The sequence below is a fragment of the Henckelia pumila genome, chromosome 2 (assembly GCF_033568475.1).
Source record: "Henckelia pumila isolate YLH828 chromosome 2, ASM3356847v2, whole genome shotgun sequence".
Lineage (NCBI taxonomy): Eukaryota > Viridiplantae > Streptophyta > Magnoliopsida > Lamiales > Gesneriaceae > Henckelia > Henckelia pumila.
The window spans coordinates 127,716,074-127,739,439 of NC_133121.1; the positions used below are offsets into that span (position 1 = coordinate 127,716,074).

General features: G+C 35.5%; 5 protein-coding genes across 6 annotated transcripts; 3 read left to right on the forward strand and 2 right to left on the reverse strand.

The window, feature by feature from the left end:
• Positions 1-2,946: 2,946 nt before the first annotated feature.
• LOC140885302 (AAA-ATPase At2g46620-like) lies at positions 2,947-5,273 on the forward strand. Its single transcript, XM_073292261.1, has one exon. It carries the CDS (start codon positions 3,102-3,104, stop codon positions 4,542-4,544), a length of 1,443 nt encoding a protein of 480 aa, XP_073148362.1. The 5' UTR covers positions 2,947-3,101; the 3' UTR covers positions 4,545-5,273.
• Positions 5,274-7,065: 1,792 nt separating this feature from the next.
• Positions 7,066-9,902, forward strand: LOC140885304 (serine/arginine-rich splicing factor RS31-like). Of its 2 annotated transcripts, none has more exons than XM_073292266.1 (6): positions 7,066-7,146; positions 7,264-7,389; positions 8,678-8,790; positions 8,916-9,139; positions 9,259-9,513; positions 9,676-9,902. In XM_073292266.1, the coding sequence occupies exons 2-6, from the start codon at positions 7,284-7,286 to the stop codon at positions 9,695-9,697; spliced, it is 720 nt and encodes a 239-aa protein (XP_073148367.1). In that variant the 5' UTR covers positions 7,066-7,146; positions 7,264-7,283; the 3' UTR covers positions 9,698-9,902. The 2 variants fall into 2 exon arrangements, with proteins under 2 accessions (XP_073148367.1, XP_073148368.1); XM_073292267.1 differs by lacking the exon at positions 7,066-7,146 and adding an exon at positions 8,053-8,548.
• A 1,324-nt stretch (positions 9,903-11,226) lies between these two features.
• On the reverse strand, positions 11,227-12,016 carry LOC140879761 (protein yippee-like At4g27745). The gene is made up of 2 exons (XM_073283650.1): positions 11,779-12,016; positions 11,227-11,576 (listed from the first exon to the last, which is right to left on the reverse strand). Exons 1-2 carry the CDS (start codon positions 11,872-11,874, stop codon positions 11,349-11,351), a joined length of 324 nt encoding a protein of 107 aa, XP_073139751.1. The 5' UTR covers positions 11,875-12,016; the 3' UTR covers positions 11,227-11,348.
• A 1,378-nt stretch (positions 12,017-13,394) lies between these two features.
• Positions 13,395-17,727, reverse strand: LOC140879760 (serine/threonine-protein kinase WNK8-like). Its single transcript, XM_073283648.1, has 7 exons — positions 16,773-17,727; positions 16,168-16,205; positions 15,825-16,052; positions 15,509-15,729; positions 15,274-15,431; positions 14,802-15,195; positions 13,395-14,569 (listed from the first exon to the last, which is right to left on the reverse strand). The coding sequence occupies exons 1-7, from the start codon at positions 17,133-17,135 to the stop codon at positions 13,758-13,760; spliced, it is 2,214 nt and encodes a 737-aa protein (XP_073139749.1). The 5' UTR covers positions 17,136-17,727; the 3' UTR covers positions 13,395-13,757.
• Positions 17,728-19,986: 2,259 nt separating this feature from the next.
• LOC140882386 (protein LEAD-SENSITIVE 1) lies at positions 19,987-22,432 on the forward strand. The gene is made up of 2 exons (XM_073288365.1): positions 19,987-20,479; positions 21,479-22,432. The coding sequence occupies exons 1-2, from the start codon at positions 20,386-20,388 to the stop codon at positions 22,141-22,143; spliced, it is 759 nt and encodes a 252-aa protein (XP_073144466.1). The 5' UTR covers positions 19,987-20,385; the 3' UTR covers positions 22,144-22,432.
• The last annotated feature ends 934 nt before the right edge of the window (positions 22,433-23,366 follow it).

Consider the following 23,366-nt stretch of genomic DNA (forward strand, 5'->3'; position numbering starts at 1 on the left):
ATACACAGATAAAAAAATCATTTACCAATGTGATATATGGCACTGATACTACTTGCATTATGTAACATAAAAATAAATCCTCCAAATAATTAACGTCATTTTCAAAAGAACTAATTATCTTTTACAAATTAGTTAAGAGAATGAGAAAGGTAATAAAATCAATCGCAACAAATTAAATTTTCTTAATCGAACAAACTAAAATAATTTAAGTTGTAAATAAAATCCATTATTATAATATTACGAACCAATTGTTTCGTTTTGGATCACTGCTTCTGTTCCTACCAACCGAAAAAATCCAAGTTTCAAGATTTCAACTTATAACTTGTTAGTGGGCCTCGAGATCATCGTAATTATCACCAGCGGTGCTTTCTGATAGCTGGGCGATGTGCAAAAACGTACGAAAGTAGCCCAAGATCCACTCTTTTTGAACAGGCCCAATAAACTATGCGAGAAAATTTGGATCCAATTCTCCAGTTTTAATTTAAGATGCAAACAATAATTAAAGAGGCATCCATGATCCATCCACTTGTGATGAGTCGTGGGTGTCGGTATTAGGAGATCATTAAGAAGATGCGATGGGTCTTTGTTTTGCCACATATCACTTAATTCTCACCAATCATGTCTCGGTTTTTGTGGTCACCAATAATAGTAATAATACAAGAAAAAGGAAATTTGGACGGCTCTCGAATCAATTTCCAGGCTGAAACTTTTTCGTATTTTAATTGTTATTATGAATTTGTCTTTCTAAACAAATATGTGAATCTAAGGTTTCTAATGATGATATGCGAATATCGTCTTATTCGTATATTGCTCGTATGGTCCCAAATCATCCGAGCCTTCTAGATTAAACGAAGTATCTAGATATTTTAGTTGTTATTAATAACTAATTGATTTCGAAGATGTTTTAAAACTTATAAACTCTACAAAACTTTTTAATTTGTATACACACAAGCTAATCGCATCGGCTTGTTATAAATGCCATCTTTTGTATGTGATGATGCATTATTGTTTGCCTCAATTAACAATATGATTGTATTTCACGATCTCCTTTAATCTTTTCTATTCGGGGTAATTAATGCCGCATATTTTATAAAAAGGAAATAGTTACAAGGCTACCTTGTAGGCCAATAAAACTGGAATTCTAAAATAAGCCAATAAGAATATATCAATAATACAGTAGATGCACCGAATTTCAAAGATCGGAGGCATGCCATCATTAAAATTCTAAAGTTAGAGTTCCGATCCGAAGAGAATAAAGTAGCACAGCCCATAGAATCTTATTCACCAATCATTTCTCACTAAATAAATTCTTTAATATGCCAGATATAAATATAGACACCTATATGAGTTGTCCGTTTCGAAAATCCCTGGTTTCCTGTGATTTATTTAAAAAGATTAACGACGATGCGGCAATAATTCGAACCACACAACTATGCATTTTTTTAATCAGATCACATTCGTGTACGCCTAATCCCATGTATGGATATAATGATCGTCTTGCATTGCCTTTTCGGCTTCTTGTCGTGATTGATGCACAATAATTTCATTTTCCTCGAGGGATGTTTGTGAGACGGATCAATTCGACTCATATTATATGAAAAATATACAAAAATTAGTTTTTTTTTGGATTGTGTCAAATAAAATATATATATCATAAAATTGATTCGTGAGATCGTTTTATGAGAGTTTTTGTGTAAAAATTTAGATATTTCAATTGTTAAAGATTCTATGAATCACTTTCATTTAATTAAGAATCACAAATCTTTCAATTAAAAGCGTGTGTAGTTTCGTTCATAAACCAAGATTTTGGTGAAGATTCATTATTAGGAAATTAATATCTAATTAATTAATGGAGCCGGGCCAGATTAATATCCTTCGCCGAACCTTTTGGTTTCGATTACTACGATATTTTATAATACGTACAAAATTTATTTATTTTTTATAATATAATAACTCCAACTTTTATCTATTGGTTATGGTTTTAACTTATAATGCATTAATGCCGTGGAAAAAGAAATGTTGACAAAATCGCCACCCTCGGATATACTGATTCTTTTTCTTCCATCCGTATGATTAACTTTCAATCTTTATTAAAACCTCTCGTAACTATCCACTGTTGCATGTTTGTACAGACGAATAATAATAAAATTAAAAAGTGCCAAACATGTATTTTTTTTTAGAGGTGTCAAAACGGATCAGCGGGCGCGGCCGATTCACAATCCGTCGTAACCCATAATTTGGCTAGGCGGGGCGGGGCGGGCCGACCCACCTTTTAGGCGGGTTGGGCAAACACCAACCCAACACACCAATTTTAGGTAGCGGGGCGGGCCAATCCGGCGGGCTCACGTGTAAATTAGCGGGTTTTTGCGGGTCAACTCGCAACTCACCACAACCTACTATTAGACGGGGCGGTGCGGGCCGGCCCACCTTTTAGGCGGGTTGAGAAATTACCAACTCAATCCACCAATTTTGTATGGCGGGACGAGCCAACCCGACAGACCTAACTCATTTTGACACCTCTATTTTTTTTAAACAAATAATCACAAAAAAATAGATGTACCTAAATTATACAAAGTGTGATGACATTTTCATAAATAAAAAGATACAAAAGTGTATATCATCGTTTTGATAATATAAATAAAAAAACATCAAAAACTAAAATACATAAAAAAAATCATATAAAATGACTAATTTATCTAATAATTTTGATCATATTATTATTTTTTTTGTGACGTGGGAATCCGCAATCGCTACTTTCGAAAAACACCGAATAAATATAATAACTTACAAACAACATTAGTCAAGTAATCAAACAATACTGTATTATCTGTATCCGAGTAGAATTGAAATAGAGTTATACTTATACACACCGTATTGCAGCCAAATCTTAAATTATTTTTTAATTTTAATTTTTATATAATATATAAAAACAAAAGTGGGGGAAACATGATTTATTTTCATCGGACCAAATACCATTTTCTCCGAATGTATTCCCACAGAAGTCGTCTCTTGAGTGATCCCTTATATACTTACTACAAGCACATATGAATGATATGATCCATGAATCCAAATTAACAAATCTCTACTATTTCTAGTGCGTCATGTTTCCTTTACACTTGATATCGATCATTTTCTCAGTTGTATGCTCAATCTTTCTCTTCCGATTGTTCCTGCATCGCACTGGTCTGATATACGTGGTCCGGAAATTCGTCGACTGGGTCGGCGACGGGATTCACGTCCATCTACTCCTCAAGGTGCCCGAATTCAACGATTCCAATCACCAAGAAAACCAGTTTTTTCGACGGGTTTCGCTCTATGTCTCTTCTTTGGCTTCCCTGGAAGATTCCGATTTCACCAATCTCTTCGCCGGGAAGAAGCCCAACGACATCGTTTTGTCCATGGACGATGATCAGGTTGTGCACGACTCGTTTCTCGGCGCCAGGGTATCGTGGCACTACAGGGTCAGGAGGGATTGTGAAAACCAGGTTGTTTCGCGATGTTTCGTGTTGAAGATCAAGAAAAAGGATAAGCGTTGGATTCTGAAGCCTTATCTCCAACACATACACACTGTTTCTGATGATATCGATCAGAGGAGGAAAGAATTGAAGATTCACAATAACATCAACGGCAGGTGGAAATCGGTTCCGTTCCATCATCCGGCTACTTTCGATTCCGTCGTTATGGACACGGATTTGAAAAGCAGGATTCGGTGCGATTTGGAGACGTTTCTCAAGTCCAAGCAGTATTACCACAAGATAGGCCGTGTTTGGAAACGCAGTTATCTATTGTATGGCCCTTCCGGCACCGGTAAATCCAGTTTCATCGCCGCCGTGGCGAATTTGCTTGGCTACGACGTGTATAGTGTTAATTTGGCGCAGGTGGCGGATGATTCCGATCTCAACACGCTTCTGTTGCAGACCGCGTGCAGATCTTTGATCGTGGTCGAACATTTGGATCGTTACCTTTCGGAGAAGGCCGCGGCGAAGATCACGGCGACCGGGTTCCTGAATTTCATGGATGGGATTTCGAATTTCCAAGACGAAAAGATCATGATCTTCACGATGAACAGCAAAGAGGGGGTCGATTCCGCGTTGTTGAGGCCCGGCAGAATCGATGTTCACATCCACTTTCCCAATTGCGATTTCAATTCTTTCAAACATTTGGCCTGCAATTATTTAGGCGTCAAGGAGCACAAATTGTTCCCTCAAGTGGAGGAAATCTTTCAGAGCGGCGCCACCATGAGCCCGGCGGAGATTGGGGAATTGATGCTAGTGAATCGGAGCTCGCCAAGTCGCGCGTTGAAATCGGTGATTACTGCCTTGCAGTCCAATGGAAGAAACGCCGGAGTAAAGGCCGGACCACAGATATACAACAGTGCCTCGTCTTCGCCGGCTCCTCCGTATGCGGCGGAGGAAGCTGGTGGCGTGCTCTGGAAGGACACCGTGCCGAAAGAGTTTCGGAAGTTGTATGGACTTTTGAGGTTGAAGAGTTGCAAAAAACCTGGATCGTTGGATCATCATGATGTTGAAATGATCGACCGATAGCATTTCTCCAGCCGTCTGGTATACAATTTCTTTTCTTTTCTTTTTTTTTTATTTATTATTTTATATGGAAATTAAAAAAAAAAAAAGTGTATTTTATGTCTATTAAATTCTTCTTCTTTTTCCCATTTGACTCTGCAATTTATGGAGTAAATTAACGGGTAACTTGGTTACTCAGACTCTGATGAAGTCTACCAAAAATATTTAGAATATACGGGTAACATATTCTCTGGTATCATACACAACATAATAAAATGTAAATCAGAAATAATGTAAATGGTTTTTTTGGGGAAAATAAAATATTATTGGGCATATTTGCCTGTCCTCCTCACGCACGTCTTGTCACTCTCCCAAACTTTTGATTACGCCTCTGAATATGTTACATATACTCCCAAAAGTCTTTTAATTGAGTGTGGCCAACAACATCATTACATCACTTTCATTATAATCTTTGGTGGTTGTATTATTGTTAACCGAAGAATAAATATCAATACCCTGTTTTTATTCACACAAAATTATATGTTCCTTCTTTTCGGAAAAATAATGTTCGTGTATCATAGAGCGAGTTTTGGATGTCAAGTTCCGTTGCTCCGATTCCGCTTTGAAATGGAAGCGTAACATGCAAATTTCAGCTTTATCACAGCAAGGCTTGGGGAATGTGGAATCAAAGTTTAGGTACTTGAGAAATGAGAAGGTCGTCGAGTATTTGTCACATAAAAAGACCAAATGAACAAATAAAGTAAAAGATCATGATAGTGCTTTGCTTAAAGTTTTGAGATTTATCTTCTTCCCTACCTCGGAATTATACTACTTTTTATGGCAAAATATGTCGAATCCAGCTTGATGTCTCGTGAGGTTAATTGATATGACAAGTGATCTTGCCCCGAAATCGGCATATACATAATACAATCAATATGATGTTGTTTTTATTATTAATATTATTTCATTCATAATTACATAATATTTTTAAATCACAAATTGTTTTAACTTTTTTGCGCATCAGAAAAACTCAATAGAAAATAAAAACAATTTCTTCTTAAGCAGAGTCGATCATTTTAAATAATGAATTTGCAAAAACAAAACAATTAATTGATTCAAAAACACAAGTTCATGGTTAATTTGGTTCCACAACGAGATTTTCAAGTCTCACGGACAAAAATCGATTATTAATATTTCTGAAAATATACACCTGATTATATCCTAAAAATAGTGTTTATTACCCGATACAATTCTTAGCCTAGCTTATCATAGGATGGAAATTAGTCACTCCCTAGGTTCAAGAGTATAATTGAATTGAACAAAAAAAAAAAAGGCGAGTGTTAAATCAAATATCAATAGAAGGAAATTGAAAAAGAATAATTGGCCACCAAATATAGGAATTAAGAAGCAAGGCAGGCTTTTTCAAAACCGAGTCATGTGAGAAAAATGCACGCGCAAGCTGCTTCTTCTTCTACTGCCCTGAACATCATTGCATGCCTCCTCCTCACATTCGAGTAGTGTAATTAAATTATTATATTTTAAAATGTTGTATCCCATTATACCCAATATTCTTAGCTAATTGAAGCAAACATGGTGGCATGGACGCCACCAAAAGCAGCGACGCTATGATTGTATTGTTGCTCCTTTTCCAGCATAGATGTGGATGGATGCTTGTTATGTAAAATTAAGACACTCGCAATCATGGTGAACTTACTTTTAAGCTTCGCAACCATAAAACCATCTTATTGACAGTGTTTTGTACTATTCTGTCTTATTTTTCAGTTTATGTTAACTTCCTTTATATTTAATTGATATACTTATTATGCTTCATGTCATGATTTTTGCGCTTGAAAAGAGAGGTACTGCACCAAATATAATATACAAAAGAGGTGAATTCAAAAAATGCATAATTTATGCCTCAAGAGGATGTCCAAGTTTATAAAGTAGGTAAGCACTTGACTAGTGGTCAGATGTTCGACTCTCCTGCCAACACTTTTTTCGCCTAGTATGTCACACAGGGCATGTCCAATATGATTTATCTGACTAGCGAGATTTACCTAACTAGCGTGGTTTACATACTATTGCGTCAGTCCGAGATTTACCCAATGCACACCGAAAAGTAACTATTGTTTTTTTTTTCACTTCAATAAAAGTAAAAAAAAAAAAAAAGAAGAAGAAAAAAGACAAATTTGTAACTTAATCACTTGTTGCATGCGAAGCAACTTCTAATTTAAATTTAATTTGGATCCTGTAACTCGTATTCTTTTGCGCAAGGGGACAAGAAAATATGGGCCGAGTGCAGGTGTAGGAACATTTAATTTTGGTAATGGGCTCCTTTTAGTCTTATGGGCCTTTGTCAGTTTGGTTATCAAATAGGCCTGTATGTTTTAACAAACTTGTATTTATAGCCCATGGGCTTTGCCATGAGAAGTCCGTCAACGGATCACTTTGCTCCAGACTCCACGTGTGTCGGGCAAGATTAGGGCTCCGATCTCGCAGCTATATAAAGTTTTTTTTTTTTTTTCTTTTTCCTATATTGCATTATCAATTTATCACTAGTCCGGAACTGTTCTCGTTTACGGTGGGTTTGTCGGGCTAGGGTTCTTCAATTGATCTTCAGGCGGAGGTAATATGCGTTTTGTATCTAGTGGTAAAATTTTTGGGCGATCTCTTACTGTGTTTCGCGTTCGGGATAATGATTGTATTGTTTACGACTGTTCGTATTTTCATCTTGTTATCACAGGGTCTAATCTGTGAACTAAGATGAGGCCGATTTTCTGTGGAAATTTTGAGTACGAGACTAGGCAAACGGACTTGGAGCGATTGTTTTCAAAATATGGAAGGGTTGACCGCGTCGACATGAAATCTGGTACTCTCCTAAAGGAGATTCAGTTTGTTTTGTGGATCGATTTATTAAAATCAGAGGCGCTTTCTGTTTAATTCGAAGACGTTTTAGTTTGTTTTGTGGATCGATTTATTAAAATTGGAGGATTTGTCTGTTCAATTCTTATTGTTCACGCCGATTCATCATTTTCTGTTTGATATATGTAGTCTTTCGAAGTGATTTAATTTATTTATTTTTAATCGAACGATTGAAGTGTTATTTCTGTTCTCTGTAGCACCCGCTCGTAGCTAGGGTCGCTCTATCTTTATTGAGGAGATGAATAGTAGAACACATATTTGGTGTGTGGTTGATGCATATTTGAAAGTATTTTTTTCTTGGGTTTCTTGATATTTAATTCACAGTAATTAGAACAGATCCTATAATCTATTCTTTTTAGATTTGTTCTAACTTCGTGAGACTGGTATGGTAGTTGGTATGGTGTTATTAAACGTACACCATGCAGTAGCTGAGGCCAATAAACAAATGATAAGTTGTCTAATGACATTGCACCTGAAACCTTGATGAATTTACTTCTCTAAATGTGAGAGTGAGTAAATTCATTGCCTTGACACATTGAAAATGAAATGGCAGGACATTCAAATATTTGTCCGGGAAGATCTCCGTATTTAAGTGTTTGTTTTGACGCAGGAACATTTGCTAAAGGAAAATGAGCTTCTATACCGGCTTGCAGTCTTCTCTGCAATAAAAACTTCTAATGCCAAGGCTACCTAACTGCTTACTGCTCTCCTTATGGCAGATGGAAACATTCTACATATCTATCACCCATCTTCCCTTTGTCTTTCTTGAATGCTTAAAGTTGCTCTCTCACCAGAATGGTAATGGTGAGGTCTATGAATTCATCATGTCATGCCTACCTTTAATGATAAGGGTTCAATGTGTCAAGTTCATCATCTCATGCCTACCATCAGTAATGATAAGGCGATCAATGAGGTCTAGCTTGCCATTTCTTCAATGTACTGAAACTCTGTGCCCTGAAATTGATGAAGCATGCTTAGCAATGACTACTGAGGCCTGACACAATGGATCTAGCCTTTACTTGCCTTCATCATAATTCGTCTTGCTTTAGTTCTTCATGCAATGCCTCTACATCCTTACTTTCATCAGAACCTTCGCATATTTGCAGGTGTTGTATGTTATTTTATTATCTGCCAGGAAATTTATCCTGACTCAGCTGATGCAAGTTTTCATGTGAGGCCTCAGTGAGATGGTTTTATACCTTGCCACTTCTTCTCATGCTTTTTCTCCTCTGCAGGATTTGCTTTTGTTTATTTTGAGGATGAACGTGATGCTGATGATGCCATCCGTGGTCTTGACAACATCCCCTTTGGGTATGACAGGCGCCGCTTGTCAGTAGAATGGGCAAGGGTATGCTTTCTTCTAAATAAGTTTATAAATTTTAATTCACTGGATGGGGATTTGTTCAGCATGATCCAGTTGAAGCTTTTATGTTAAGAACATCGTATTATTTAATGTTATTATCGTTTCAACAGGGTGAACGTGGTAGGCATCGTGACGGGAGAGCAGCAAACCAGAGACCTACTAAAACGCTCTTTGTTATCAACTTTGATCCTGTGCGGACTAGGGACCGGGATATAGAAAGACACTTTGAGCCTTATGGGAAGGTACTCAATGTCCGTGTTCGCCGGAATTTTGCATTTGTGCAATTTGAAACCCAGGAAGAAGCCACAAAGGCTTTGGAATGCACACACATGAGGTATGTTTAACGGTGGAGTTGGTTTGTGATTGTATCTGTATCTTATAGCATAACTAATTCATGCTTTGACTAAAATGTTTACATCTTTGTTGCTGACAAATTGTGCTGTGAATTTGCAGTAAGGTACTAGACAGGGTGGTTTCTGTTGAATATGCCCTGAGAGATGATGATGAGAGGGGGAGTGGAAGAAACAATAGCCCCAGAAGGGAATTTGGGAGGCGCGGAGGGAGTCCTCACCAGAGATCACCAAGTCCAGGGTTTCGCCGGAGTCGACCAAGTCCTGATTATGAGCGAGCTAGAAGCCCGGTTTATGACAGGTATAATGGGCCTTCATTTGACAGAGCCAGGAGTCCAGAATACGCAAGATACCGGAGGTAAATGAATCCCAGGAAGTACTTACTTTGTTGCTGGTAGTTCTATGGTGTTTTCTATTTTTTCCCAAAATGGTCCGAACCTTTGCTGCATCACTAGCAATTTTATAAAGCATTTTTTACACGACTACTTGTGTGGTTACTTGTTCCGTGTTCCTTCTACAGTAGGTCACCCGTTCGAAGGTAAAAGGCTTAATGGGGTGCTAGCCGCTATGCAAATGGAGGTTGATTTTCTATTTTGATGTGGTAGCATGTAATATTCTACTTCCTTCGCGATGAAAGTATGGGAGAACGAACTTGGGCATAATTCCTCCATTTGTAACTCTAATTGAAATGGTTCCGATGGTCTGCCAGGATCTTATACTTGGAAACGTGTGATGGAGTTTCTATTATGCCATTTGCTTTTGGTAGTTTTTCTGGAATCCCATGTTTTATATGATGAATTTTGTGTCATCTGAGTGAAAGGTTAAAACAAAGAAGTACTTTTGAATCTTAAGAAGCGTAAGTAGTGTGGGATTGAAGTTTTAATATTTTAAGTAAAAGCTCAATAGTTCTTCCTAGAAACAATCCAATTACTATCCAAACACTATCTTAGTAGAGCACGAAATTGGTTCCATGATGGATGATAAATCTGTTGGAGGATAAACACAATCGCAGCGTTTGATTTTTCATCCAAAAATCCTTCCCTTTTCTGAAAATGTTCTTCCACTTTCAATCTTATTCCCGACTTCTTTTTCTTCTTTTTCTTTTTTTCCTTTTTTTTTTTAAAAAAATGACAACCAAAGGATACACTTACAAGTCTCAATACGGTCCTTGTTATGTCATTGATTTAGATTTTAGCTATTTCAACATTTTCGAAAAAATGTTTTTATATAAATTCTAGAATTTATTTATCGCTAAATAATTCGAATATTTCTTCAAAAAAAAAAATAATAACTCGAATATAATGTAATAATATAGTACCTTCCAAATGTTGTAATCTTTAATAGTTCCAACATAATTTATTCGTGTATCCATCGATTAGAATATACAGAATTTTCATTAAAAAATACTTGTTTTTTGTGTTTGTCTTGTGGAATTTATATCAATTTTTTAAATACACGTTTCAAGTGGACCAAGTGACGCTTTAAATAATTATTAGGATCGACTTGGTGCAACTTTTCGTGGTCCATGCTAAGTGGCATTGTCCACAGCGCTTGCAAAGAAAATAAGCACGCTATGATACTCATCTCTGTACGACTAAGTATTAATTACTTGATGAACTCATTATTGAAAGAGTTATTAATGGATTTGGTGCCAAATGTATAACTAATTATTTATTTGAAGAAGTATTATATAATACTATGACATTACATCAGTTCTATGTGAAATCTACAATTAATTGACACAAACAAAATTTATGCAAAATTTATTTATCTCGGGGTATTGTCTTCCCCAAATATATTCATTACATTTGAAGATGTAATTTTTTAAAGTTCACTAAGCCCCGTTTTCAAATTTTCCATGTCCAAGCCAACATTGACTTCTTCTCGTGAAATTCAATCAAATATTGCTGATGAAACGCTAAAATTTATATAGCGTTATCTTCTCCAACAACTTTATTCTCTGTTTCCCACAATTTGACTTCAACGTTTTCACTGTTTGATATCAATGTTCCCTTTGACAAAAAATGCATGCATAAATAACTTTACACCAAGTAGTTGAGGTTTCATCAATTTTGACTTGGAAACACAAAATTCTTCAAGTGAAATCGATAAAAAACGAAATTCATCCACTTTCCATTAAACCGAAATATATTTGTACAGGTTGGTTGAAGAAGCACATTAATATTGGAAAGGCTACTGATTTCCAAAGACAATCTTGAACTTTTCGAGCACAAACTTTCCTTCCTTGTACTTCTCAGAATTCTCGTAAGCCTTTTCATACTTCCATCCCAACGCCTCCCCGCAGTCGCCGCAGTGGACGTCCGCCACCATGTGAAGTCCCGTCATCAGCTGCCGGTCTTCTTTCGGCCCCGAAAGCACGTTCATCGCGTGTGAAAACAGAAAAGCTCTCCCTTTTCTCGACTGATGATGATCAATCACAAAAGTGAAAAAAAAAAAAAAAAAAAAAAAAATATTCATTTGGTCAAAACAGAGTCGAATAATCGAAACTGATTGATTGAGCCAGATGATATTGAAGATCAATGGTTTTTTTATTTTTTTTAATGGAGAGAAGACAAAGATACACACACACATATTATATATGTAAGTATGAGAATTGCTTCACCTGAAAGCCTTTTGAGACGATATCATCATGAAAAGCAACGGGGTTCCTGCATCTGTAGCAGCTGTAAAACCTCGGACCGATCAAATTATCATCCATTTTCCAAAATATGTGCAAGAAATTGTATTAAAGAATGTTGTTGTAGGTCAGTGGCAGAGTATAGGTAGAGCAAATGGATTTATCTGTCAGCGTCAATATATACATCATTATATGGCAAATATTTTTCTCGCAACAAATTATAATATTTGTTTAACGTGGATACATTAATTTCGGGGCAAATTTATGATAATGAGCGAGGAAAAAAAAATAATAGTTGATGAGCAAAGCAAACGTATATTAGATAATATAAAAATATAGTGATGATTCCGAGCAAGTTGACGGCGTTATTATAATCAAGTAAAATTTGGCCTCGAAAGTGACATGGGATTTTGCATTATTCAAAGGATTACATTACTATCTTAATATTTAATTTAATTAATTAAAAATATATCTTCTTTAATAACTCACTCTTAATTAATTTAGTGAAACCCAAAATAAATTTACATTTATGCCTACTTTTTTCTTTTTTATCCGAATTTTTTTTATACCTACTGACAATTTCTCTTTCTTATTGATAATTTGAACATTTTACTAACGTATCATTTCTTTTTCAATCTTCCATACTATCTTAATCTATATTTTTAAATTCAATCGTATCTTTATCTATCTTTTTAAAATTGTAAATTAGATTGTCTATCACTTTTAAAAGAGTGTTTGCAATAGATTATACTTTTGTAGAATTGATTAAATTTATACATTATAAAAAAAAGTGAGAAAAAATGGTAAATAAGTGATTATAGTGATTTTATGACTAACATTTTTATTAAAATCACTTTTGGAGAATCATAATCATATGACTAGCTTTTGGATTTCAATTAAGTTAAGCATAAGCTAACACATATTCTAGATATAAGAAACACACAAAAATGATTTTTTATGCCAAAATCTAACAATTACCTTTTTTTTAGTGATTGCAAACACTCCCTTAATAATATCCTCTTTCTTTGAATATTCAGTACTATATTTAACTGCATTTTAGATTCAACCTTATCCTTATTTATATTTTTAAATTAAATTTTTAGATAAATTAGATAGCATATTATTTTGAAAAATAAATAAATTATCAACTTCAGATAAATATTTCAATTGTGTTGCGTGTGAAAAATCACTAAATGCAAAATGTTTACAAGATGAAGAAATGACTTTGGAGGTACACAAAAACCTCGCAAATAATTGATGTCACATTCAACGGTTCCGGCTTATTATGATCTAACTTGTTTTCATGAAGGGCGGATATGGATCATGGTGGTTAACTTTATTGTCCGCACATGAGGATTTGTTTTCCCTAAATTTGGAGTGCAAGAGGTGACCATTATAAAGTGCACAACCCATTGGCCATATAAATCAAACATCAATTGTTATCTAATTTTAATATGAAAAAAGTTGGGAAAGGAGTGGTGGTGTACCAATTTCATCATTTTCAAATTGAAAAAGTACAGTGCAAATGAGTCATAGATCAATCTCACCAAGTGGACTAGTAGATTACCTCACAGACTTGAGATAGGCTCATTTTAAACTCACAAACATATTTGCTAACACAAATCGCGATATTGGCTTTCGAGTTCTTGTCAAAAAGCTCAACCTGATAAAAACCCATGTTTGGTATCATTTTTTTTCTTGTAGTGCATGCGTGGAAAACTGCAGAATAACAAGTATGTACAATCTCATAAAACACAGCGTAATGGTAGTCTACAACGGAAGCCGCATCCAAACAAGTTCCGGAAGGCTCCTCACTTGCCAACAAAAGAGAAGAAACAAAATGCAAAAGGGGGGAAAATAGGGGGAGGGGGGGGGGCCGCTCACCAGAAATCTTCAACCTGGAAATTTTAAAACTTGGATACGAATATGCAAAAGTAATTAGCAAACTAACCGCCATTCCTTGTTCAATGAAAACCCACTTTCTTTTTTGTTATCCATCTCTTCTTGGTCGTCTCCATGGCCTCGTGCCTCATCCTGGAAAGCTCTTGAAACCATTGTTGGTATTGTGATTCAATGGCATCAAGCTCCAATTTCAAATGAGTTTCAGGATCTGCATCAAGCAGAGTCAAACTCGAGCAACTGCTTGTTAGGCTCCCAGCTTTGGAAACTCTTCGTAGCTGGTCCAGCGATGGACATTCTAAACTGCTATTTCCAAATTCATGCATTATACAGTCGTAATATAAATCCCGAAACTCCATCTCAGAGACTTCTCCATTACAATCTTTAGAAACATTCTCATTTTTTATTGAAGAGACTTCACCTGAAGCCTCATAAGTCAGGGATCCATCTGAAAATTTGTCGTCTCTTGTAGGCATCAAACATGGAGACGTAATAAATGCCCCATAAGATGACACAAAACTGGAATCCCTAGACAAATCAGCCCGATCATGCTGTCGTTGTTGACAAATTTGAGGATCCATTTGAAATTCAGACCCATCACCTTGTTTGACCATTAACTCAGTTGGACAATCAGGTGGTGATCTCTCCCACTGATCTCTCATCAATGTTAGGCCGCTTGCACTTATCTCCCCACTGGAGTGACTATCAAATGAAGGCTTCCAGTTAGGTAAGATTCTTACTATTAGGAAATCGATGAAGTCAGCAATGAAAGCAACATCATGGTCTTTTAACTCTAACTGCTCAACCATCTCTGCTGCAACTGCAAGTGCTGTGTCTGAATCAAGGTAGAAAAGAAAATGTATATTTCTCACACGGCCTGCATTAAAAAACAAAATGCCTCTCAATCCAGATTTGCAAAAGTAGTTTGGTCCTAGTACACATCACTCTTCTTTTAACATGCACCTTTCGATGATTCAAAGAATTGTTGGTCTGACGTTAAATACACGAGGGGCAATAAATCAAACAGTATTTGCCATATGGGAAATATTTTCCAATGCGGCATAGAACAGACCAAATGGTGTAGAAAAACTAGGCAATTTCATACTTACCACCCTGATCAGCAATGCGAAGGGTTAATGAAATGGAGTTGTTATCATTTTTCTTCCCCTTCAACCTAAATTCATTGTTATCGTGTAAACGTTGAAACTCCAGCACAGAAGAACTAGGGGTCATGCAATTAGAATCCGAACTCACGGGCAGTGTATATTCAGAATCTATATCCATAGAACTAGGACCACAGTTCATTAATCTCACAGAATGAGGAACTTCTCTTGGTACGTGTAATGAATCACGAGGGCTTTCTTTTGCATGATTAATTTGAAGAAACGGGTCTTTAAGAAGTTCCTTTGCAGATAACCTTTGAGAAGCTGGAACCAAACATTTCTCTATGAATTCTTTGACTTCAGGAGAAGCCACCTTGCCAAGAGAAGCAGGTTTGATACCCTACCAAAATGGTATACCTTAGGTTACTTTGGCATAATCTGTCACAATGCAAGATCCAAAGAAAATAGGTGAACTTACAGATGTAACTTTCCTATATATTTGAGCTGGATTTTTGCATTCAGCGTAAGGATATTCCAAAGCAACCATTTCCAGCATGCACATTCCAAAGGAATATATGTCAACTAGTTCATTATATTCCTCTTCGTAAAGCTCTGGAGCCATGAATTCCGGTGTTCCTGACAAAACAACTCAGGAAGTAAGCACTTCTGATACTGTTCATTTCAGTTGTAGAAGTAGGAACATGGCAGTATACCAATGACACTCTTAGCAGTAGGCTGCTGCATGATGGTTGCCAATCCAAGGTCCCCAATCTTAACTTCCCCACAGTTACCATTAACAAGAATGTTGTCACATTTCAAATCCCTGTGAATTACAGGGGGGTTTTGACTGTGAAGATAGTCTAAGCCTCGAAGAATCTGCCTCGCCCAATTCTTTATAGCCTTCATATCCACGCTTCTATGCTTTTTACGGTATCTAACAGACAAAGTACAATATATTGGTTCAAACAAATACGATGAATGATGCCACTGGCAACAAGAAAAGAAAAGAAAGAAAACAACAATGCGTACTGTCTTAGGCTTCCAGAAGTGAAAAGCTCGGTGATCATATTAATGGTCTTTTTCTTGTCATCAATCCATGCATCATAAAACTTGATAATGTTTTCATGCTTCAGTTGTCTAAGAAGATGCACCTCAGAGTATAATTTTTCCAAATCTTCAGGTGAGCGCAACACATCGTCCATCTTCACTCGGTTCCACGCGCATTCTATCCCATCCAGCCGGTCAAATGCCTTATAACTACAGAAAATTTCATTCACTAAAAGCAAAAGAATTTTCTCTCCATTGTCTCTACTGTTGTCAATTAAAAGGCACAAGGAAAAAAAAAGGTGAAGTTGAAGTATTAAACACATACACAGTCTTGAATGCACCCTTGCCCAGGACTTCATTACACTGCAAAATGAGGCCATGAAGGTCAAGTGAGTATGTGCATTAAGCAACAATAACTCAAAGTCAAAATGAAAAATGTCGATCACATACATGAAAGTTAAAACTCCAGTCATTTGATCATATAAAGTCAGATATTGAAGTTGAGCATCGTTACTCCATCGCACACTTTATTTAAGAGCCACAATTTTGAAGTTGAATACAAAGAATAAACAATATTTCAAGAAAACATATCATTGAAATAAACCAAATTGACCACAGGATGAAGCAAAATCCATGGCACAAGAAACTCAATCTGATCATTTTTTAGCAGATAATACAGTCTGATCATTTTTTAGCAGATAATACAACAATGGGGCATCCACAGGGACTTTACCATCTGGTAACTATTAAGGAAAGATTATTAAAAGGACCATAAGCTCGGGACAAAAAGATATGAAACTAATACTATGCTATCGTCGCACGCGCACAACGCATGACTTCTAAAAAGGAGCAATTTTAACACCAAGAAACACAAAACTAGCACCAGTATTGCAAATGCAGAAAGGTGGATAGGTGCGGAAAAAAAATTACCCTAACGTATCGAGCCCGAGGACATGTCTCCAAATAATCGACATCTGCCTGATCAGAACCACCACAATTCACAGAATAACCTGAAAAATTCTCGCTACAATTTCCTATGGAAGGAGGGAATCCAAAACCCCCGCTGGTGTTCATCGCGGTAAAAAACAGCAACAGCGGCAGCAACCACAACAAAAGTAAATCAGCAGAAGCAAAAACAACCCAAAAACCAAAGAGAAAAAACAAAGGCTGCCTAAGAATCAAAGGAGGGCAGTTTGGTAAACAGAGGTTCGCGCTTTTCCGTCGGAAAATGCCTCTGACGCAATGCAGTAACAACCGAAGAGCGATTGCACGGGATCGAATCGGGTTTGCCATTTCCAAATCTCATTTGCGGTAACATCTAGAGCCGACACATCGCCAAGATTCCTCAAGAAAAATGTTTGCGACGCTAATTTGCAGAAAGATCCGTGGAGACACCGATTAGAACATGCGCTTCGTGTCATCGACGTGAAACCAATGTCCATTATATACATCTACAACTAATGCTACGATTCTAATGATCAAAATAATATCTGATCACGATTCATCAGTTCACTCATTCATGGAAAAAAATATATATATACACTAAACCTGAATTCGTACGATCCTTTCGATCCAAACCCAATTCTAAAAATGAAACCTTTTTCCAGAAAGAACAAAAAAGAAAAAGAAATGATATTTTTGTCTTGGTTGTGGGGTTAGGGGATTATAATAGTAAAGGGGAGGAAAGGGAACGAAAAATCATGGGAAATTTTGGTAGTTGGAATGAAATTTGAAGGGCATGTAGATGAACAGACGGAATTATTGTTATTATTATTATTTTATCTTTAAAAGAAGAAAAAGAAAAAGTGGAAAAAAGAAAATGAATTTGAAGCCGGAGGAGGCGGAAGAACAGACACTTGTGCGGCGTTGGGGGCTGCTCGCTTCATCATTTTGGCCGTCGGCCATATGCGATCATATGTCATTTTTTATGCTAGTTAATTTTATGATTAAAATTTAATTTGGTATACGAACTATTGGTTAAATGTTAAATTGATACACAAACTTTTGTTAATGACTTAATTGGTACATCTTCGCCGAATTCCGATTAATTTCCGGCGATATTTATGTAAAATGTCCAATTTGCCCTTTATTACAAAAAATGCATATTTTATTTTAGATTTTAATTAGATATATTTGTATATTATATTTTGTATGTAAAAATTAATTTGATTAAAATTTTTATTTGTACATAATATTTATTATATTAGATAGATTATATATTTCAACAAGAAGGATTAGATAAATTATATTAAGACATACAATATCTAAATAATTAAAAATAAATAAATTGATACCATATAAAATAAATAAATATTTTTTTTAGCTAAATTTCTGATTTTTGTATACATAATTTGCTCGATAATATTTTGAAAAAAATTATTAAATAAATAGTGATTGTAATAAAATATTTTTTTAATATTTTAACTATGTAAAAATTTATTGAATATATATTTTAATAAAAATATTATGTAAGTTTTGCTAAAAATTAATTTTACATTTCAAATCATATTTATAAGAAAAATTCATCGAAACACCAATTAAACTTCGCTATAACGTGCCACAATTTTTTAATCAACGAATAAAAATGTGAATTGCGTTAGTTTGAAGATTTACCCGGTGCGCACCAAAAAAAAAGCGGCTGCGTGTTTCCACGTTATTAAAATAAATAAATAAAAAATTGAAAGTTTAATTAAACACAATAATTTTATAAGAGAACATGACTAATAAAAAAATTAAAAGTCGTTTTCGATTCTTATTATGGACAAAAATGATGAAACTGATTTTAAAACTATAAAATAATATTAATGTTTTAACTAATTTGTATTATCAAAAGACTATTATACCCTTTTTCATCACAATTTGATCAAAATCAGGTGAACATGTACCAATTAAGTCATTAACAAAAGTTCGTGTACCAATTTGACATTTAACCAATAGTTCATGTACCAAATTAATTTTTACTCTTAATTTTATGATATAATTTTAACATTTAAAAAAAATTTATTTTATATATTATTTTTTTATCATAAATAAATTTTACCTATCGTTTTATAATATAAATTCATAAGATCATGAATATATTCTATATATATTTTAAAAAAGGGTTGACTCCGGAGGGGACCCCATTCCACATGAGTCAGAGGCCCATTGACTCATACGAAGTTTAAATCGAGGGATGTTTACGAGCGGCAGGGACCTGAAGGAGGGAGCAACATGACCCAACCTTCAGAGCATACCACACAATATTTCAGCAGGAAATATTCTATATATTGTCATTGCAAGAACCGGACGTAATGTGTATACATAATATATTTAATATTAAAATACATTTTTAACGATAAAATTGTGGAAGAACACACTATAATTTGCCAAGAGTTAATTTTGGAAGTTTAAAATGAAAATATCAAATATTTTTTTATAAGACCCCTTTATGTTATTAAATAGTAAGAGATATTGACAAACTTTCGAAGAAATTTCATCCAATGAGTATCATGACATGTTAAATCAGTCGAATGAACGAATTATTATTTTTATTAATTTTATAAGTATGGGTCCATTTCACACTATTGTTATTTAGCATAGGAGGCACACGCATGTTAACAAAAATACGAGGTATAGAGATCTATATCTTATTTTGATTCGGGTGTAATATTGAATACGATATAAGATAATTTAATTTAATTACAAAACTCTTAATATCATAGGTTAATTTTATGTAACAAGTGTCTTATTCGATTCAATCCGTCTCATTAGCAACATGGATCTATGAGAGTTGTAAAAAATATATTCTAATTTAATTCGGGTAAAAGAAGTCCAAGAAGAACATGGATGATGAAATTATTATTATATTTGAAAAGTATATTTGTTCCGATTACAAAACTAAATTCACATCAATTTAATAGTCAAAACACACTTCAACGGGGCAAAAGGGTCATTTGCATAAGAGTTAGAAAATAATTTATATGAAAAATATATAATTTAAAAGGTCACATGCTAAAAAGTCAACTATTTAAAACTTGATAATTTATTTCCTTAAAAATATGTCATGTACTTATGTTAGAAAGGAGAAGCATAGCATATATTCTTAAAATGAAAATTGTCACATAAATAAATAAATATAATACTGAGGGAATACCAATGGCAATGGAGAGAGCAAACTTGCCTTGGATACCAATATCAGGAATCTGAAATTTGCTCACGCCAGCCCAAATGCAATGGGTCCCCTCCAATGCCCGATACTGAAAAATTAACCCTATGAAACAATGTTCCACGAATCAGAAAAGAGAGGAAGAAGAAGCCAAAAGGGCCCAAACTCCAGTTCTACGGTGCGAGGGTTGTTGAGCAAATACTTTGGCAACCCAATCGCATCCTCCACATGCAAATCATCTTGCAATCTACCTTCTTTTGAATAGTGAAATACGTAGAATTTAGAAACAGTGAATACGTAGAGTTGGTGGGCTCTGTGTCTGTTTGATATCCAAAAAAAAATATCGTCTTTGTGGGGTTTTAGCTGTAGAATTGATCAAATTTTGGGGAAAGCGAAATGGGTTTGCTCACAAACAGAGTTGAGAGAAGCGACATCAAGCCAGGGGATCATATTTACACTTACAGAGCAGTGTTTGCGTATTCTCATCATGGTTGCTAACAAATTGACTTTTGTCGTTGTTTTAGCTTTTTTGTGTTTGTTTTAGTGATTGTTGCTGTGTACATTGGAGAAATCTGCAATGTGGGTTTTATTTATTTGATCCAATTGAATGCTCTTTGGTTGTGCCTTGTTTTGTTTAGATTTACATTTAATTGCGGTGTCTGTCTCTGTTCTTGTTCTGCCTACCAAATTTTGACATCCTGTCGGCAAATTGGGTGGATGCAAGGCTATGGCCTGAATTTCTGCAGTTGTAATATGTATTAAAATCTGATCCTGGTTCAAGAAAATTCTGTATTGTGTAAAAATAGCAGCATATTTATGCTCGATGTGGACTGTTTTCCTTTATAGGTATATGTATATAAATTGCCCTCTTTGCAGAAAATAAGCTATAAAATTTTAAAAAGGGTGCTTGGCAGAGAGCTGAATCTGGAGTTGACATAACGTATTGGTCGCTTAGGGGTCATTTAGACCTTAAAAATTGGAAGCCTTGATTCAGCAATCCGTGAAATTTACAGAGAGAAGAAGGAACTCAGAAATACGTGGTTTCTAATATATGCCTTTTGGGCCTAATTTCCAATGCTAATTTAATATAATAGTTCGTCCCATAAAGTTTTTGCTTCTTGAACTCTTCTTTGTTCATCCTTTAAAGAAAGAAACTTAACTACTATATCCTATTTGTTAAGTGTTTCTCTGTGCTATAAACTTTCCATGCGCTGCTCACCGTTTGAATTCAGCTGCATCGAAGTAAAAGCTAAGATGTTGATCTTGCGATTTGTTTATTGATTTTTCCGATATTTTTTAGGCTTGTTGATGCAACCTTTCAAATAAAAATTGGTACTTTTACATTTAAAAGATACATATTATGGCAGCGATCATGCGGATTAGTCTGTGCGAAAATCATCTGTCGGGTCTTACTACTTGAACTATTGGTTGGTCTGTGTAACAGGTGGTTAGTACTCTCTTTTGACCCTTCTAATACCTGATTAAGCAGGTATCTATGTTGGGGGTAGCAAAGTAGTTCATTTCACCCGTGTTGGAACCTCTTCCACCTCCAGTGATCAACAATACAGCCTCACTGCAGAATGTCCAACCTTTCCTGACTGTGGGTTTAGGCAGCCAAATAGTGGAGTTGTCCTTTCTTGTCTTGATTGCTTCCTTCAAAGTGGTTCCCTTTACTGTTTCGAATATGGAGTGAGACCATCCATTTTCATGGCTAAAGTACGTGGAGGCACTTGTACCACTGCAGCATCTGACCCAGTGGAAGAAGTCATTCATCGCGCAATGTATTTGCTTCAAAATGGATTTGGGAACTATGATGTGTTTCAAAATAACTGCGAGGATTTCACCTTGTATTGCAAAACAGGACTACTGACAGTCGATCATCTAGGGCTTGGAAGAAGTGGGCAAGCTTCTTCTGTCATTGGTGCACCATTGGCAGCTCTTCTTTCTTCTCCTCTAAAGCTTCTATTGCCTAGTCCAGTCGGTGTGGCGACTGTTACAGCAGGAATGTACTGCATGAGCAGGTATGCTACTGACATTGGCGTGCGGACTGATGTTATCAAGGTTCCCGTGGAAGATCTGGCAGTGAACCTTGGTTGGGCAAATAGTGAAGGAGATACAACAAATGTGACTGCTACTTTTCCACTTATTAGATGACACCAATCTCATTGGTTAGTTCTGGAGCCTGGACATATTTCTTTTCACCCTTAAAAAAAGTTGACATAATGCATAGCTGGTGTGGTTTGTGGCTTTGTGCTATTTATATGTAATAGAACCTGCTATTACTGCTAGCTGTGCTGTGAAGAGTTGTTCTTTGGAATTTTAGTCATCTTCTTGTTATTTAGACCGTCGTGAACTTGTTGAAAGCTATTCTGGTCTGACAGAACCCTAAAACACCCCTGGTTAACACTTCGACTTTTGGTATTTAATATGTTTTTCTGTCCATTTATTGTTATCTTCCTTCCCTTTTGGCTATGATTTGTTTCAGTTGAAGTGTTGTGTTATATGAAAAGACACGCATGACAGTTTTCAGCAAATTTAATTAGCTTATTGGAAAAATTATCAAAATGCAAAGCATTGGAATTTTTTCCAAGGAGCTCAATATTGACATGGGCTAGAGATTTATGCCCTATGTTGTGGCTTCACTTGAAATCCACATCTATGGATTTAATAACAAGTGGTAGTGCTCTGTATACTCACTGGCCTCTTGCCGAGTACATTCAACCATAATTATTCTGGATATTATCTTTTTTAAAACAAATATGTATATTCCATCTTCTATCAAGTTAATTGCTAGTGAAAAAGCTGTGAGGTGTAAAATGGTCATCAGTAAGTTGGCTTGTCGCTTTTTCGTGCAGCTATGTTGTTGCTTGCTTCTCATCTACACGTACACGACTGGATCTACTCATTTACTTCAAAAACCCAAGTAACATAGATACTTGAGCATATATGTGTTGTCAAAATCGCGATTGTTTCAGTTCGTCGTCACATCTCCATGGCCTGCAAAAAATAATTTGATATTTCGATCTTTTTTTTTTTTCCGCCTGCCTCCCATCTATGGATCAGCAAGCTTTTCATGTATATTTGATAACGTTGTGGAGCAAATAGGGTCGAAGAACTCCATTAGTTAAATCATGGTTTAATTTTATTAATAGATTGAGTCCGCGTTTGGAAATATTTTTTTTAAAAAATAACTATCGGTTTTTCTTTACAAAATTTTCACCAAACCTAAACCGAGAGAATGTTGCTACAACAATAATTTCATTTCTTGTCTTCACGTGTGTGGGCACATATGTTTTTCCCCCCGAAATTGAAATTTGATTTTGAATAACATATATAGAGTTGACCTTCCCAACTAATTTTCCTCCTACTTTCTCATA

Coding starts and splice junctions, on each gene's coding strand:
- LOC140882386 (XM_073288365.1), top strand. CDS start 20,386: ATGGGTTTGCTCACAAACAGAGTTGAGAGAAGCGACATCAAGCCAGGG. Junction 20,480..21,478: donor GTTTGCGTATTCTCATCATG/GTTGCTAACAAA, acceptor CTGATTAAGCAG/GTATCTATGTTGGGGGTAGC.
- LOC140879761 (XM_073283650.1), bottom strand. CDS start 11,874: ATGGATGATAATTTGATCGGTCCGAGGTTTTACAGCTGCTACAGATGC. Junction 11,577..11,778: donor TCGTCTCAAAAGGCTTTCAG/GTGAAGCAATTC, acceptor GATCATCATCAG/TCGAGAAAAGGGAGAGCTTT.
- LOC140885302 (XM_073292261.1), top strand. CDS start 3,102: ATGTTTCCTTTACACTTGATATCGATCATTTTCTCAGTTGTATGCTCA.
- LOC140879760 (XM_073283648.1), bottom strand. CDS start 17,135: ATGGCAAACCCGATTCGATCCCGTGCAATCGCTCTTCGGTTGTTACTG. Junction 16,053..16,167: donor AAGGGTGCATTCAAGACTGT/GTATGTGTTTAA, acceptor AATTTTCTGTAG/TTATAAGGCATTTGACCGGC. Junction 14,570..14,801: donor TCGCATTGCTGATCAGGGTG/GTAAGTATGAAA, acceptor TTTTTAATGCAG/GCCGTGTGAGAAATATACAT.
- LOC140885304 (XM_073292266.1), top strand. CDS start 7,284: ATGAGGCCGATTTTCTGTGGAAATTTTGAGTACGAGACTAGGCAAACG. Junction 8,791..8,915: donor TGTCAGTAGAATGGGCAAGG/GTATGCTTTCTT, acceptor TCGTTTCAACAG/GGTGAACGTGGTAGGCATCG. Junction 9,140..9,258: donor TTGGAATGCACACACATGAG/GTATGTTTAACG, acceptor GTGAATTTGCAG/TAAGGTACTAGACAGGGTGG.